At 40.7% G+C, this 15,205-nt stretch overlaps 1 protein-coding gene across 4 annotated transcripts in view; it reads left to right on the top strand.

Moving 5' to 3' along the window:
* The window catches only part of COP1 (COP1 E3 ubiquitin ligase), a 224,126-nt gene that overhangs the window by 18,942 nt on the left and 189,979 nt on the right, over window positions 1-15,205 (top strand). For 3 of the 4 annotated variants that reach the window (XM_077824025.1, XM_077824024.1, XM_077824022.1), the window contains exons 4-6: window positions 4,119-4,195; window positions 8,438-8,557; window positions 11,009-11,077. In XM_077824025.1, coding sequence (XP_077680151.1) covers window positions 4,119-4,195; window positions 8,438-8,557; window positions 11,009-11,077 — 266 coding nt within the window. The remainder of the gene's footprint in view (window positions 1-4,118; window positions 4,196-8,437; window positions 8,558-11,008; window positions 11,078-15,205) is intronic. The other variant, XM_077824023.1, reaches the window with a different exon arrangement.

Here is a 15,205-nt window from a genome sequence, read left to right as displayed (position 1 = left end):
GTGCACGTTAGTGGAAGCACTCTATGTAGAAATCCAGTCTGCTGTTTCGACCTTCAGGAGGAGTCCACCTAGAATCCTTCTTTTTGTAGTGTTGGTAGGGAGGTCTCTGTGGATTAGTATGTTGTTCAGAGGTATGTTGGAAATATTCCTTGAGTCGGAGACGTCGAAAATAGGATTCTAGGTCACCACAGAACTGTATCATGTTCGTGGGAGTGGAGGGGCAGAAGGAGAGGGCCTGAAATAGGACAGCTGCTTCTGCTGGGCTGGATAGGTTAACAGTATTGCTGGGTGGGTTGAGGGAACCATTGCTGTGGCCCCTTGTGGCATGTAGTAGTTTAGGAAGTTTAGTGTCGTTTTTCTTTTGTAGAGAAGCAAAGTGTGTGTTGTAAATGGCTTGTCTAGTTTTAGTAAAGTCCAGCCACGAGGAAGTTTGTGTGGAAGGTTGGTTGTTTATGAGAGTATCCATTTTTGAGAGCTCATTCTTAATCTTTCCCTGTTTGCTGTAGAGGATGTTGATCAACAGCCCCCCAACCTGAAGCAAATGCTCACCAGCAACCACATACCACACAACAGAACCACTAACCCAGGAACCTATCCTTGCAACAAAGCCCGTTGCCAACTGTGCCCACATATCTATTCAGGGGACACCATCACAGGGCCTAATAACATCAGCCACACTATCAGAGGCTCGTTCACCTGCACATCTACCAATGTGATATATGTCATCATGTGCCAGCAATGCCCCTCTGCCATGTACATTGGTCAAACTGGACAGTCTCTACGTAAAAGAATAAATGGACACAAATCAGATGTCAAGAATTATAACATACATAAACCAGTCGGAGAACACCTTCAATCTCTCTGGTCACGCGATTACAGACATGAAAGTTGCTATATTACAAGAAAAAAACTTCAAATCCAGACTCCAGTGAGAAACTGTTGAATTGGAATTCATTTGCAAATTGGATACAATTAACTTAGGCTTGAATAGAGACTGGGAATGGCTAAGTCATTATGCAAGGTAACCTATTTCCCCTTGTTTTTTCCTACCCCCCCCGCCCCCGACGTTCTTGTTAAACCCTGGATTTGTGCTGGAAATGGCCCACCTTGATTATCATACACATTGTAAGGAGAAAAGGAGTACTTGTGGCACCTTAGAGACTAACCAATTTATTTGAGCATGAGCTTTCGTGAGCTACAGCTCACTTCATCAGTTGCATACCGTGGAAACTGCAGCAGACTTTATATATACACAGAGAATATGAAACAATACCTCCTCCCACCCCACTGTCCTGCTGGTAATAGCTTATCTAAAGTAATCTTCAGGTTAGGTCATTTCCAGCACAAATCCAGGTTTTCTCACCCTCCACCCCCCCACACAAATTCACTCTCCTGCTGGTGATAGCCCGTCCAAAGTAACAACTCTTTACACAATGTGCATGATAATCAAGTTAGGCCATTTCCTGCACAAATCCAGGTTCTCTCACTCCCTCACCCCCCTCCAAAAACCCACCCCCATACACACACAAACTCACTCTCCTGCTGGTAATAGCTCATCCAAACTGACCACTCTCCAAGTTTAAATCCAAGTTAAACCAGAACATCGGGGGGGGTTAGGAAAAAACAAGAGGAAATAGGCTACCTTGCATAATGACTTAGCCACTCCCAGTCTCTATTTAAGCCTAAATTAATAGTATCCAATTTGCAAATGAATTCCAATTCAGCAGTTTCTCGCTGGAGTCTGGATTTGAAGTTTTTTTGTTTTAAGATAGCGACCTTCATGTCTGTGATTGCGTGACCAGAGAGATTGAAGTGTTCTCCGACTGGTTTATGAATGTTATAATTATAACAATTATAAAAAACTTCAAATCCAGACTCCAGCGAGAAACTGCTGAATTGAAATTCATTTGCAAATTGGATACTATTAATTTAGGCTTAAATAGAGACTGGGAGTGGCTAAGTCATTATGCAAGGTAGCCTATTTCCTCTTGTTTTTTCCTACCCCCCCCCCCCCACCAGATGTTCTGGTTTAACTTGGATTTAAACTTGGAGAGTGGTCAGTTTGGATGAGCTATTACCAGCAGGAGAGTGAGTTTGTGTGTGTATGGGGGTGGGTTTTTGGAGGGGGGTGAGGGAGTGAGAGAACCTGGATTTGTGCAGGAAATGGCCTAACTTGATTATCATGCACATTGTGTAGAGTTGTCACTTTGGATGGGCTATCACCAGCAGGAGAGTGAATTTGTGTGTGGGGGGGTGGAGGGTGAGAAAACCTGGATTTGTGCTGGAAATGGCCTAACCTGAAGATTACTTTAGATAAGCTATTACCAGCAGGACAGTGGGGTGGGAGGAGGTATTGTTTTATATTCTCTGTGTATATATAAAGTCTGCTGCAGTTTCCACGGTATGCATCTGATGAAGTGAGCTGTAGCTCACGAAAGCTCATGCTCAAATAAATTGGTTAGTCTCTAAGGTGCCACAAGTACTCCTTTTCTTTTTGCGAATACAGACTAACACGGCTGTTACTCTGAAACCTAGCATGTGCTAGTTACTCTGCACTATCTCCCTGTGTGGACACACTTACCATGCATTGAGTGCCTTTGAGTACATTAGCTTAATGCACTTTGGAAGTGCATTAACTTTAAACAGGCTAAGGGCTCTATTAATGCACAGTAAAGTTGTCCACATGGTGAGTTAGTGCAGGGTAGCTAGTGCTATTTAAATTCACACCCAAACTTACTGCACACTAATTTCCCCATGTAGACAAGCTGAAAGACCTTTGTTCTACAGGTTATATTTAGCAGGTGAAGCCCTGTGCCCCCACAGAGCTCCATTGAATTCTTTCAGAAAAATACAACAATTGCAGTTGGGTGTTTTTGAGATTATTTTAAATTTTCCGTTCTATTTTTTCATGCCTTGATATTTCATTCAGACTTTATCTTCCTGATTCACATTGAGTCTCCAATATTTATGTAGCTGTGCACTTGTATAAATCATATTTCTGAGATTCTCCCCTCTCAAGAATGTGGAAAGAGGCATTCCTATTGAGAGTGTGCTCCTATGCATGCACAAACTGCCTTTGTTACAATTATAGACTGAAATGTAGAAATATTTTTTCTGGCAATTAAAGTGAGAGAGTGAACTACTCTGATATATAATCTTTTCTTTAATAAAGCTTTTTGAGGGTTTTAAAGGCGGTCAAAAGTCAAGGGGATGTTGCGTGTATGGGGAACAGGGGTTGTTAGTCAAAGAGTGAGTAGGGGGAGACTAAATCAATATGTGAAACAAAATTATACCAAAAAAGAAATGTTTAAGGAATATGTTGCTAGAAGGTAGTTGTTGTTTGGGGGCTTGTACAATTTTTTTTGGCCTGTTTGATGTTACTTGCTAATCTGCAGTGAATCAGTTACCACTTCATTTCTTTCCGGTACTTTAATCCCGAAGCTGAAATAATTAATCTAATTAAATGATCATAGTAAATTACAAAGGTGAACTAAAGTTTTGGGAACTACACCTGCCCCTAACTCCTGGTCCTGCTGACTTTTTTTTGTTTTTTTTTTTTTTTGTTTTTTTGAATCTTTACCGTCACATTTTCTTTAATTTAAAAAAGTCTCTCCCCATGTTGCTATAGGAAAGACACACAGACGAAAGAGGGAAAGTGACTAGTTAGGGAAAAGGAGTCCTTGTGGCACCTTAGAGCATTCCACTCATACGGCTAAATTCAGTGCCTTGCATAATGACAGGTTTCAGAGTAGCAGCCGTGTTAGTCTGTATCCGTAAAAACAAAAGGAGTACTTGCGGCACCTTAGACTAACAAATTTATTAGTGTTAGTGTAAGGTGCCACAAGTACTCCTTTTCTTTTTACGGATACAGAATAACAGGGCTGCTACTCTGAAACCTGTCATTATGCTAGGTAGGGAAAATCAGTGAAACTGCTTGTAGATAACATTGTCAAATGTTCCCAGTAATCTGCAAAATTTTTTCTCTAATCTTTATGTTAATCTTGTTACAATTAACACTTAGTAAGTAAAACAGTCTTCAAGCAGAATTTTTTTTTAAACGTTCATTAAGTTATCCACCATCTCTTGCCCTAACATGGTGTTTTCTTTCTGATTTGTAGTGAATGAGCTCATCCTCAAACAGAAGCAAAGATTTGAGGAAAAGCGATTCAAACTGGACCATTCAGTGAGTAGCACCGTATGTTTCAACTCTTTTTTCTTTGTTTTTATTAATGGTCTTGGATGGGAATTGCTCCACAGCCTAGGTTAATGCAGGACAAATCTCACTATTGATGTGAAAGAGTTTACTTTAGGGGGAATAAGCCTATATCAGTAGCTTTGGATCACAGCAGCTGTGTTCATTCTGGCTGTCCCTTCCTTCTCTGCCTTCCATCATGAATGAAGCAAGCAGTTGTCCTACTTTAGATGTCATCAGACATACTTAATAGTAGGGCTGTTGATTGATTGCAGTTAACTCACACAATTAACTAAAAAAAATTAATCGTGATTAATTGCAGTTTTAATCACACTGTTAAACAATAGAATACCAATTGAAATTTATTAAATAATTTGGATGATTTTATATATTTTTCAAATATTTGATTTCAGTTTACAACACAGAATACAAAGTGTACAGTGCTCACTTTATAATTTTTATTATGGATATTTGCACTGTAAAAATGATAAACACAAGAAATAGTATTTTTCAGTTCACCTCATACAAGTACTGTAGTGCAATCTCTTTATCATGAAAGTGCAATTTACAAATGCAGATTTTTTTGTTACATAATTTCACTCAAAAACAAAACAATGTAAAACTTTAGCACCTACATGTCCACTCAGTCCTACTTCTTGTTCAGCCAATTGCTCAGACAAACAAGTTGTTTACATTTATGGGAGATAATTCTGTCTACTACTCAATTACAGTGTCACCTGAAAACGAGAACAGGTGTTTGCATGGCACTGTTGTAGCCAGCATTGCTAGGTATTTATGTGCCAGGTACGCTAAACATTCGTATGCCCCTTCATGCTTCGGCCACCATTCATTCCAGAGGACATGCTTCCATGCTGATGACGCTCGTTTAATGCATGATTTCTTTAATTAAAATTGTGACAAATCTTTGGGGGAGAATGGTATGTCTCCTTCCTTGTTTTACCTGCATTCTGCCATATATTTCATGTTATGGCAATCTCAGATGATGACCCAGCACATGTTCATTTTAAGAACGCTTTCACTGGAGATTTGACAAAATGCAAAGAAGGTACCAATGTGAGATTTTCTAAAAGTAGCTACAGCACTTGACCCAAAGTTTAAGAATCTGAAGTGCCTTCCAAAATCTGAGAAGGATGAGGTGTGGAGCATGTTTTCCAAAGTCTTAAAAGAGCAACAGTCTGATGCGGAAACTACAGAACCTGAACCACCAAAAAAAAAAAAATCAACCTTTTGTGGGTAGCATCTGCTCAGATGATGAAAATGAACGTGCATCAGTCCCCACTGCTTTGGGTCATTATCGAGCAGAACCTGTCGTTAACATGGCAGCATGTCCTCTGGGATGGTGGTTGAAGCATGAAGGGACATATGACTCTTTAGTGCATCTGACAAGTAAATATCTTGCCATGACAGCTACAACAGTGCCATGCAAACGCCTGTTCTCATTTTCAGGTGATGTAAACAAGAAGCAGGCAGCATTATCTCCCATAAATGTGAATAAACTTGTTTGTCTGATTGGCAGAACAAGAAGTAGGACTGAATGGACTCGTAGGCTCTAAAGTTTTACATTGTTTTGTTTTTGAGTTCAGTTATTTTTTGTACATAATTCTACATTTGTAAGTTCAACTTTCATGATAAAGACGTTGCACTACTGTACTTATATTTTTCAATTCACGTAATAAATTTCTTCTTTTTTATAGTACAAGTATTTGTAACAAAACAAAAATGTAAAGTGAGCACCGTACACTTTGTATTCTGTGTTCTAATTGAAATAAATATATTTGAAAATGTAGAAAACATTCAAAAGTATTTAAAAGGTATTCTGTTTAACAAAACAATTAATTGATTGATTTTTTTGATCATGTGATTGATAGAGGTTGGGAAGTTCCCTGAAAAAAAAGCATACTTGTCAAAAGGGAATAATCAGGCATTCGTTGCTGGAAATAGTAGCTATATGCTGAGCCTGGTAGCAAGTTTGTGGCACCAATCAACTAATACGTATGATCATGCCAGCCATAAAAGGGTAAGGAAATCCTTTGGAGCATTGAAATCTTGGCTCTGATCCTAGGTAAAATGACCTGGTTCCATTCTAGATATTGTTTGTGTCACAAAATGAGAATACAGTTTAGCATAATTAGTAGTTTCTGCTGATTAGTCCCTGGACTGGAAAAGTGTAGAGGATCTAGTGTGTTAGGACCAGAATGTATACACAGAGCTGTTGGGCAGGAAACTTGAACAACATCAGCCTGCACTATGCCTGATTTCATTTACCTCATTTATGTATTTTATAAATCCAGTTTAGAAAGCAATATTAAAAGGCTTGAAACTCATGTTTTTCATTGTCAGTGAAGGAGAACAATTAGCCTTCCACTAAGGTAGCTTGAGCTTTGGGACTGTGTTGTACAAATGACTGCTTTTACTAATTAGCTGGTTTTTAAAAAAAGTTAACTAAGGCTAACCTGAGCTACAGAAACGTGTAGGGGGTTCTTGCTTAATTAAAAGAGCATGCTGAAGTATCCCCAAGTCTTCCTGTCCAGTTGAATTGGACCTTCAGCTAAAAGCACATGTACTAGCTAACCGATTTTGCCCAGTCCCTTTAGTAATTGTTTGAGGCAAGTTTCATAATGTATACAATAAGCAAATGTGGCATCTTTATCCATACGACATGTGAATCATGCGCCTCAAGTAGTTGACTTATTTCTTTAAAAATGTGTGTTCCTCATTTTATTGGAATGTTTTTCCTAAATATGCTTATTCAGCCTGATGTACCAGTTTAGCAATGTGATCATTTTTGATTTTGGCAGAATTCTGTTTTCCTTCAAGACTAGCCCTTATTATAATTGTATCCTTTTTAAGATCTCCTCAAATTAAAAATTCTTGGATCTTCAAAAATATCACCTTTTGTAGTGATAATCAAGGTGGGCCATTTCCAGCAGTTGACAAGAACATCTGAGGAACAGTGGGGGTGGGGAATAAACATGGGGAAATAGTTTTACTTTGTGTAACGACCCATCCACTCCCAGTCTCTATTCAAGCCTAAGATAATTGTATCCAGTTTGCAAATTAATTCCAATTCAGCAGTCTCTCGTTGGAGTCTGTTTCTGAAGTTTTTTTGTTGAAGAATTACAACTTTTAGGTCTGTATTCGAGTGACCAAAGAGATTGAAGTGTTCTCCGACTGGTTTTTGAATGTTATAATTCTTGACGTCTGATTTGTGTCCATTTATTCTTTTACGTAGAGACTGTCCAGTTTGACCAATGTACATGGCAGAGGGGCATTGCTGGCACATGATGGCATATATCACATTGGTAGATGTACAGGTGAACGAGCCTCTGATAGTGTGGCTGATGTGATTAGGCCCTGTGATGGTGTCCCCTGAATAGATATGTGGGCACAGTTGGCAACGGGCTTTGTTGCAAGGATAGGTTCCTGGGTTAGTGGTTCTGTTGTGTGGTTGCTGGTGAGTATTTGCTTCAGGTTGCGGGGCTGTCTTTAAGCAAGGACTGGCCTGTCTCCCAAGATCTATGAGTGATGGGTTGTCCTTCAGAGTAGGTTGTAGATCCTTGATGATGTGTTGGAGAGGTTTTAGTTTGGGGTTGAAGGTGATGGCTAGTGACGTTCTGTTATTTTCTATATTCTTGTTTCGTTACTCATATTTAGTGCTGTAGCACACACATGCTATAGCAAAACAATAAACTTTGTGAACTGGCATATTGGGTAGTTGACAGCTTTTTATCCCCAGTCCTATGAATGCATATGCTTAACTGGAAATGTGTGAGTAATCAATAAATGAAAGTCGGAGAACTTTCACCAATCTCTTAGATCCTGCACTGTAACAAAACATCTTGAATTATCGAGTCAGATAGTCCTATCTAGGTCAGTTTTTATCTGGCTTTGTTTCTTAGTGAGAGCTAATGATATTTCTCTACTTGTTTTGCCAATTCCTGAAGTTTTTAATGGCACCAGACTTGTGGTAAACACACAAGCCTACCTTACAGCTCTACCCTAGCATAGGGTAGTTCCTCAAATACTTCCCCAATAAGATAAGTTGTTGCTGGGGTGTGATAAATAAGTTTCCTATACTTTTGGGGAATTCTTCTTTCTGAAAACTACTTTGTTGTGTGCTTTACAAAGGATGAAATACTGGAATACTGGTTTAAATATCATATGTCAAAGAACTCTGACTGGTATTTACTTTCTCTTCCTCTGCTCTCTTGTTCTCTTTTTTAGAATGGACACAGATGGCAGATATTTCAAGACTTATTGGGAACTGATCAAGATAACCTTGACTTGGCCAATGTTAACTTGATGTTGGAGCTGCTTGTGCAAAAGAAGAAGCAGTTGGAGGCAGTAAGGAGCTTTGCTTACCTTATTTCATTTACTAATAAATTGTGATTAATCACAGGCATCTTCCTTCCAAAAATATTTCTTTTTTTTTTTTTTTTGCAATGGAATGTAATGCAGAATTAATCTTAAGGTTTTCTATAGGATCCCATTGCTCTAGTATTGAGCGCTTCTCCATCTCACTGACTTTAATGACCGCAAACTACGTCCAGTATTGGAGTACGATACGAAAACCTTATGATCTCACTTGAGGCAGGGTCATGCTGAAGAGAAAGCTGAGAGAAAATATCAGTGAGAAAAGGAATACAGAAAGTGACCTGCCAAGCAAGTGGTAGTTAGACTACACTGTCTTGGATATAATTAGACATTTGTTAAGTGAACATTTGACTTCAAGATGTGTAAAATGTGAGGATCTAACTAAACAATATCCCTTTAAGGGGACTCCATATGTTTACTAATTTATTTACACCTTGAAGGAATTACTGTGAAACATGAGATTTTTAGCTCTTACAGCTCCCAATGTGAAGCAAAGAGAATTTATGAGCAATCAGCATATCTAAAAATCAGGACCTTTCCCTTTTTATGCTTAAAGGAAAACCGTGGTTGTCTTGCATATCATAGCAGTATGAAAGTTTATAAGCTAAAAGCAATCTGTCACTATGAATAAACTGAAGTCTATTTGTTTTCGTATAAGTTTTGTTATAATTGGTAACTGAGTATAATTCTGGAACTATCAGCTGAAACCAACAATGTGAGAGGAGACAGGCCTAATGCAACCCACTCTATGAAAAAGTGTGTGTAAGAGGGTCAGTGGTCCAATATTGGAAGTGGAATTGGATGGCAGTTGATACATGGGTGGGCAGACTTTAGGACAATAATTTTTGATTAAGAACTCTTAGGGCAGTAGTTCTCAAACTTTTGTAGTGGTGACCCCCTTTCACATCGCAAGCCTCTGAGTGCGACACCCCCCCCCCCGATAAATGAGAAACACTTTTTTATATATTTAACAACATTATAAATGCTGGATGCAAAGCGGGGTTTGGGGTAGAGGCTGACAGCTCATGACCCCTCCTCCCCCGGTAATAACCTCGTGACCCCCTCGGGATTTCTCAAACTGGGGGTTGGGACCCCTGTCTTAGAGGCTTTCAAGATCAATTAAGTCATAATCTTTTTTGCTTGGTTTTGGCTTCTGTGAGGAAATGAAATACACTAAAAATAAAATCCCTTTTACATTTCTGGTTTAAAAAAAAAAAATTGCTAGATTAAATGTAAGAGGTCTTTTAATCAGATTGTGTGGGGATTTACACGTGTACTTTCCTGTGTATAGAGGACAGACCCCTTGGGGGTATTGTTTAAAGTTTTCCATTGGGCTGGGGTCAGACTTTATAGTAAATCTGTTTTCTTCTGGAAGCCTTGCAATGACACATGTGAAACGCTTCAGGTTGTCACCACAAATATGTTTGAGGAGAGAGCTTTGAAATGGAGAGCTCATATCCTGTTCAGTTATAAGACTATCTTCTTACACCTAGATGATGCTTTTATTCTGAAGAGTAGTAATGCTTCACTTACACTTTTGGAGGTACCCATTCAGATTTAAAAACTAAGTGTTCCTCTGTACATTTTACCTACCTCCTTTTCTGGTTATTTTGGAAACATATTACAATAGCAAAAGGACCAGACCAGAAAAGTAGTTTATCCCATCCTTCTCAGCTGTTTTTCCCTTTAATGGATCCCTGATGCCCCTTCCCCTGGCTCACCTTTGAGCTCATACTCAGTCCTACAGTAAACTAATTTTTCTAAGATCTGTGCAAATTGCTCTTCCATGTGTCTGTCTAGTATTAGTGGTGCACTGATGTTAGGAATAGAGAGAATCTACATTCCTGTCACCTTCTTGCCGCCTTAAGTTTTGGGTCATCGCAAAGGAAAATATAAGGAATTAATTTATTTAGAAAACTGAAACACCTCTTTCCCTTTCCCAAAACAGCTAATCTTCACTAGCGAGTTTATTTTCCATTACCGAAGCTCTTTTTGTGCTTCTGTGGAATGTTCCTTTGGGGAAAGGGTTGTCATTTTCTGAAACCAAATTATTCCACTTAATTGGTTGATTAGAGGTGAAAGCTCAAGATCTGCCAACAGTGGCAGATGCGCAGCCTTTGTTCCAAAAGGGTCTGAAATCACTCCACCTGGGAGGAGAATGAAAAATGTGCTTTGCCTATTAATCACCTGTAATACACAAAAGGAGAATATTTGTGTCCTATAATGTAAAACTTTGCCATGTGCCAACCAGAACTTTGAAACCTAGAAGCAAAGCAAAACCACCTTACTTGTAATTGTGACTTAATGTGTTGCTCCTTTCCCCTACTTCTAAGTGAAAGTGATTTGTTTCCATGCCTGCTATGAATTGTTGTGCATAAAATTAATCTACTTTTTCTCTTTAAATTTAATTTTCTGTTACAGGAGTCCCATGCTGCCCAATTACAGATCCTCATGGAATTCCTCAAGGTTGCCAGGAGAAATAAAAGAGAGGTAGCAGATTTTGTTTTTGTTTTTGCTACTGGGTGAGGCTTTTTCCTTCTTTAAAAGGGGGGAGCAGGGAAATAGGTCAGCCTGAAATGATCTCACTGAGGAGAAAATTCTCTGCTGCAGAGGGATATTTGAAATACCTGGATTTCCAGGAGAATAGATCAGTTTAAATATGACAGCTTCGGTCTTTAACCTCCATTGCCTTTTTGTTTCATATTGTTGGTTGCATACATGTGGAGAGGGGAAATTGTCAAGGAAAGAGTCCACGCTGGCAACTCGTGGTAAATTCGTGAAACAAGGTGCAAGTGTGAGGGGGAAAATGGAAAGTGAGGGAGGGAAGGCGGGTAGGCACCTTTTAAAATTGTTTCCAAAATTATATCAAAAATGTCAATGCTTTCAGGATCTGGAAGAATGTTAATGTCTCTTCGTCACAGTACCAAATGGGGATAAGTTGCAAAGATCAGTAAGAACAAAGAACTAATATAAAGGCACTCAGGATGTTTAAAAAAAAACAAACAAAAAAGCGGGCAGGACGTAACAAAATGAGATTAAAATAGGAAAAATAAAAGGAAGGTAATATAGCACAGAAAAAATCCAAAACACAGATTATCAAAAGTCTGGGAAGAGAGATTTAGAAAGTAGTAATGCCAAAATAGAACAAGAGACATGGAGGTGATGGTGGACAGAAAATTGGCTCTTCTACCAACATACAGCATTACAAACTCATACTTCATGTGGATTTCTCTTCCCCCACCCCTTGTGGGTTTTTTTTTTTTTGAGAGTTGATGTGTAGGTATCATGTCCCAAACCATGGAAGTGGTGGTCCCATTTGCTACGTGAGTAGTGAAACTGCACCTGGAATATTATACAATGCTGCGCACCTTAGTATCATAAATATTCCAACCAATTGGAAAGAATTGCAATAAGTCTCCAAAATGGCTGGGGATCTGGAGGGGCTCATTTCTGCTGAAAGAGTTAAAGTAGAACATGTATAGCTTTGCTGTTTGACTAGTGAGGGGGGCAACCCTAAAATATCTGCAGGCTGTAAATACCAATGATAGTAGAGGAACTGTCCAGAGTGGCCAAGCAAGTTATAAGGCCTGATCCAAAGCCCATTGAAGTTGATGGCACTCTTCAGTGGATGAGGCCCCTAGGGAGGAGTAATGAGATGGAATTGAGAGAGAAATTTAGGTTCAATATCAGGAATAATTCCTTAAATACAGGGTTTATTAGACTAGGAGTAACTTCCAATATGAAATGGTGAAAGCACTATTACTTAAGTAGTTTAAAACTAGATTTTAACATAGACTGCTGTTCTGCATTGGTTGGGCATGGTCTTTGAGAACCTATTGGATCTCTTCCCTCTCTAATTTCTGTACCTTATAAAGCATGCCCTTTGTAGTTCTTAAACTTCTCTTAAACGTCTTAATGCACAATTTAAAAGAAGGAAGGGGAAAAAGCTTTGCTCAGAGACGTATGTTCATTTTGGGTGGTAGCAGAACTTGGATTGGTTTGTTCCTATGTTTAGCACCTATCTTTGTATTCAGTTAGGGTGACCAGATGTCCTGATTTTATAGGGACAGTCCCAATATTTGGGGCTTTTTCTTATATAGGCACCAATTACCTCCCTACCCCGTCCCGATTTTTTTTTTCCCCTCCACATTTGCTAACTGGTCACCCTATCTTCAGTATCTCTGCTTTCATCTTAAATAAACAAAAACCTCTACTTGTTACGGTTGTGAAGAAAACTTCCAAAATTTGAATCAAGATAGGTCTTCACTGCAGTTAACTTGGCTGTTACTCTGGCATTACCCTGCTCCCCTCCCATCCCCACACACAATCCTTTCATCTGAGTTTGACACCTTCAACCCAGGCTAGCTGGCTTGTCTGTGGCTGAAGGCTAAAACCTGAGTGAGGTTTCCATTTCGGCTGGTAACCCTCCCACTTTGCAGTGAGACTGCACAACTAAACCACTTGAGTGCTGGTAGTCATTCAGTGCCTTCCCACGGTTCTTCCTGTATGGCCAGAACGACAAACAAGTTCTCCCAAAAGAATCAGAGTGGTTCAGCTTGCAGCAGTACAAAGAATTCCTAGCACTGCACCCAGGTGAGTGCAGCACCAGTGAGGACACAATAATTCTAGTATCGCTTTGCACTGTGGCTGCTCATTCCCGGCTGTGGCTAACCTTGAGTGCTGGTCACTTGAGTTAGCTTTGCAGTGGAGGCATGCCCCTAGTGTAGGGGTGGGCAACTACGGCCCACGAGCCGTTTTAACCCGGCCCTTGATCTCCCGCTGGGGAATGGGGTCTGGGGCTTGCCCTGCTCTGTGCGGCTCCCGGGAAGCAGGGTTGGTGGCCGCTCCACACTGCTCCCGGTAGTACTGACGTGTCCCCCCTCCAGCTCCTACACATGGGGCAGCTAGTTGGCTCCGTTCTGCATACTGCCCCTGCCCCAAGCGCCACTCTTGCAGCTCCCATTGGCCAGGAACTGTGGCCAATGGGAGCTGCAGGGGCAGTGCCTGCGGACGGGGCAGCGCACAGCAGAGCCGCCTGGCCGCACCTCTGTGTAGGAGCCAGAGGGGGGACATGCCACTGCTTCCAGGAGCTGCTTGAGGTAAGTGCCACCTGGAGTCTGCACCCCTGAGCTACCCCTCCCTGTGCCCCAACCCCCTATCCCAGCCTTGATCCCCTTCCAAACCTCTCGGTCCCAGCCTGGAGCCCCCTCTGTACCCCAAACCCCTCATCTCCAACCCCACCCCAGAGCCTGGACCCCCAGCCGGAGCCCTCACTCCATCTCCCGCCCTCTGAACCCCTCGGTCTAAGCCCAGAGCACCCTCCTACACCACAAACCCCTCATCCCCAGGCCCACCCCGGAGCTCACACATCCAGCCAGCGCCCTCACCCCCTCCCACACCCAACCCCAATTTCCTGAGCGTTCATGGCCTGCCATACAATTTCTATACCCAGATGTGGCCCTCGGGTCAAAAAGTTTGCCCACCCCTGCTCTATTGTAATCACTTTAGATATAGCTACTGGGAGCTGCCCCATTCATCCAGGTCAGGTGCTAATTCAGAAGCCTGATGATGATTAAATGTCAACATTAAGTATTTCATTCCTGATGCTCTAAAGGAGAGAGAGAATCTCAAATCTGCTCTGTTTCCTGTGAGTCTCATTTTTATGCCAGCAGTGGATGACCGTTTGGGAAAGTATAACCACATTATTTTTCCCAGTCAAGAGGGAGTCAAGCCCCAGGAGGCTAAGAACCTGTGGGCATACTAAAGGCTCAAATTTAAGATGCCTACCAGAGTTCAGAGGGCATGTACAGTCATATTTTGAATGTCTGACATGGTATTGTGAATGTCTCATTTTGGCAATTTATAGGGAGAGATTATTTTATGGATAGAACTTGAAAGAATGCCACCACCCTTTTTTCCGCTATTTGATTACGGTAAAAATGTTTGAAGACTAACTGTAACTTGATTCAGTAACTAGGCGTATGTCTACACTGCTGTTAAAGGCCATGGCTGGCCCTTGTCAGTTGACTTGGGCTCAAGCTACAGGGCCGTAAAATTGTGATGTAGACGTTCAGGCGTGGGCTGGAGCTCGAGCTCTGGAACTCCCTGAGAGGGGAGATCAAATACCTACGCTGCAGTTTTTACAACCTCACAAGCCCAAGTTAGCTGACATAGGCCAGCTGCGGGTGTCTGCTTGCAGCATAGATGTACCCTAAGAGCAAGTTGGAACCTTAGGTTAGAAAAGGAGCTCTTTTTCTGAGAGTGGCAAGTGTCTGTTTTGATTTTTTTTGCATAATTTGATATTCCTTTAAGATTTTATATTGTTTGGGAGCAACATTTCCTAACTTGCCCCAGTACATTATTGCAGGATTTTCTAAACAGAGGTTGATTTTTACATAACACTTGTGTTGCAGTTCCTAGACAAACTAGATAAATTCTTTGTCTGATAATGTACACTTGATAAGGTCCCAGAGTGAATTTACCAGTGCAATTCTGGATACCAGCATATTCAAAGTACATAGTAAAACAGCTACAGCACTAGTTGCAAGGAGATTGGAACAAGTTATCTGCCTATAAAATGTTTGGAATAACATGTATTGTAAACCATCAAATACGTTA

This window comes from Eretmochelys imbricata, chromosome 8 (assembly GCF_965152235.1).
Source record: "Eretmochelys imbricata isolate rEreImb1 chromosome 8, rEreImb1.hap1, whole genome shotgun sequence".
NCBI lineage: Eukaryota > Metazoa > Chordata > Testudines > Cheloniidae > Eretmochelys > Eretmochelys imbricata.
Note: the sequence above shows the minus strand (reverse complement) of the source record. Positions and strands in the feature narration are given on the sequence as shown.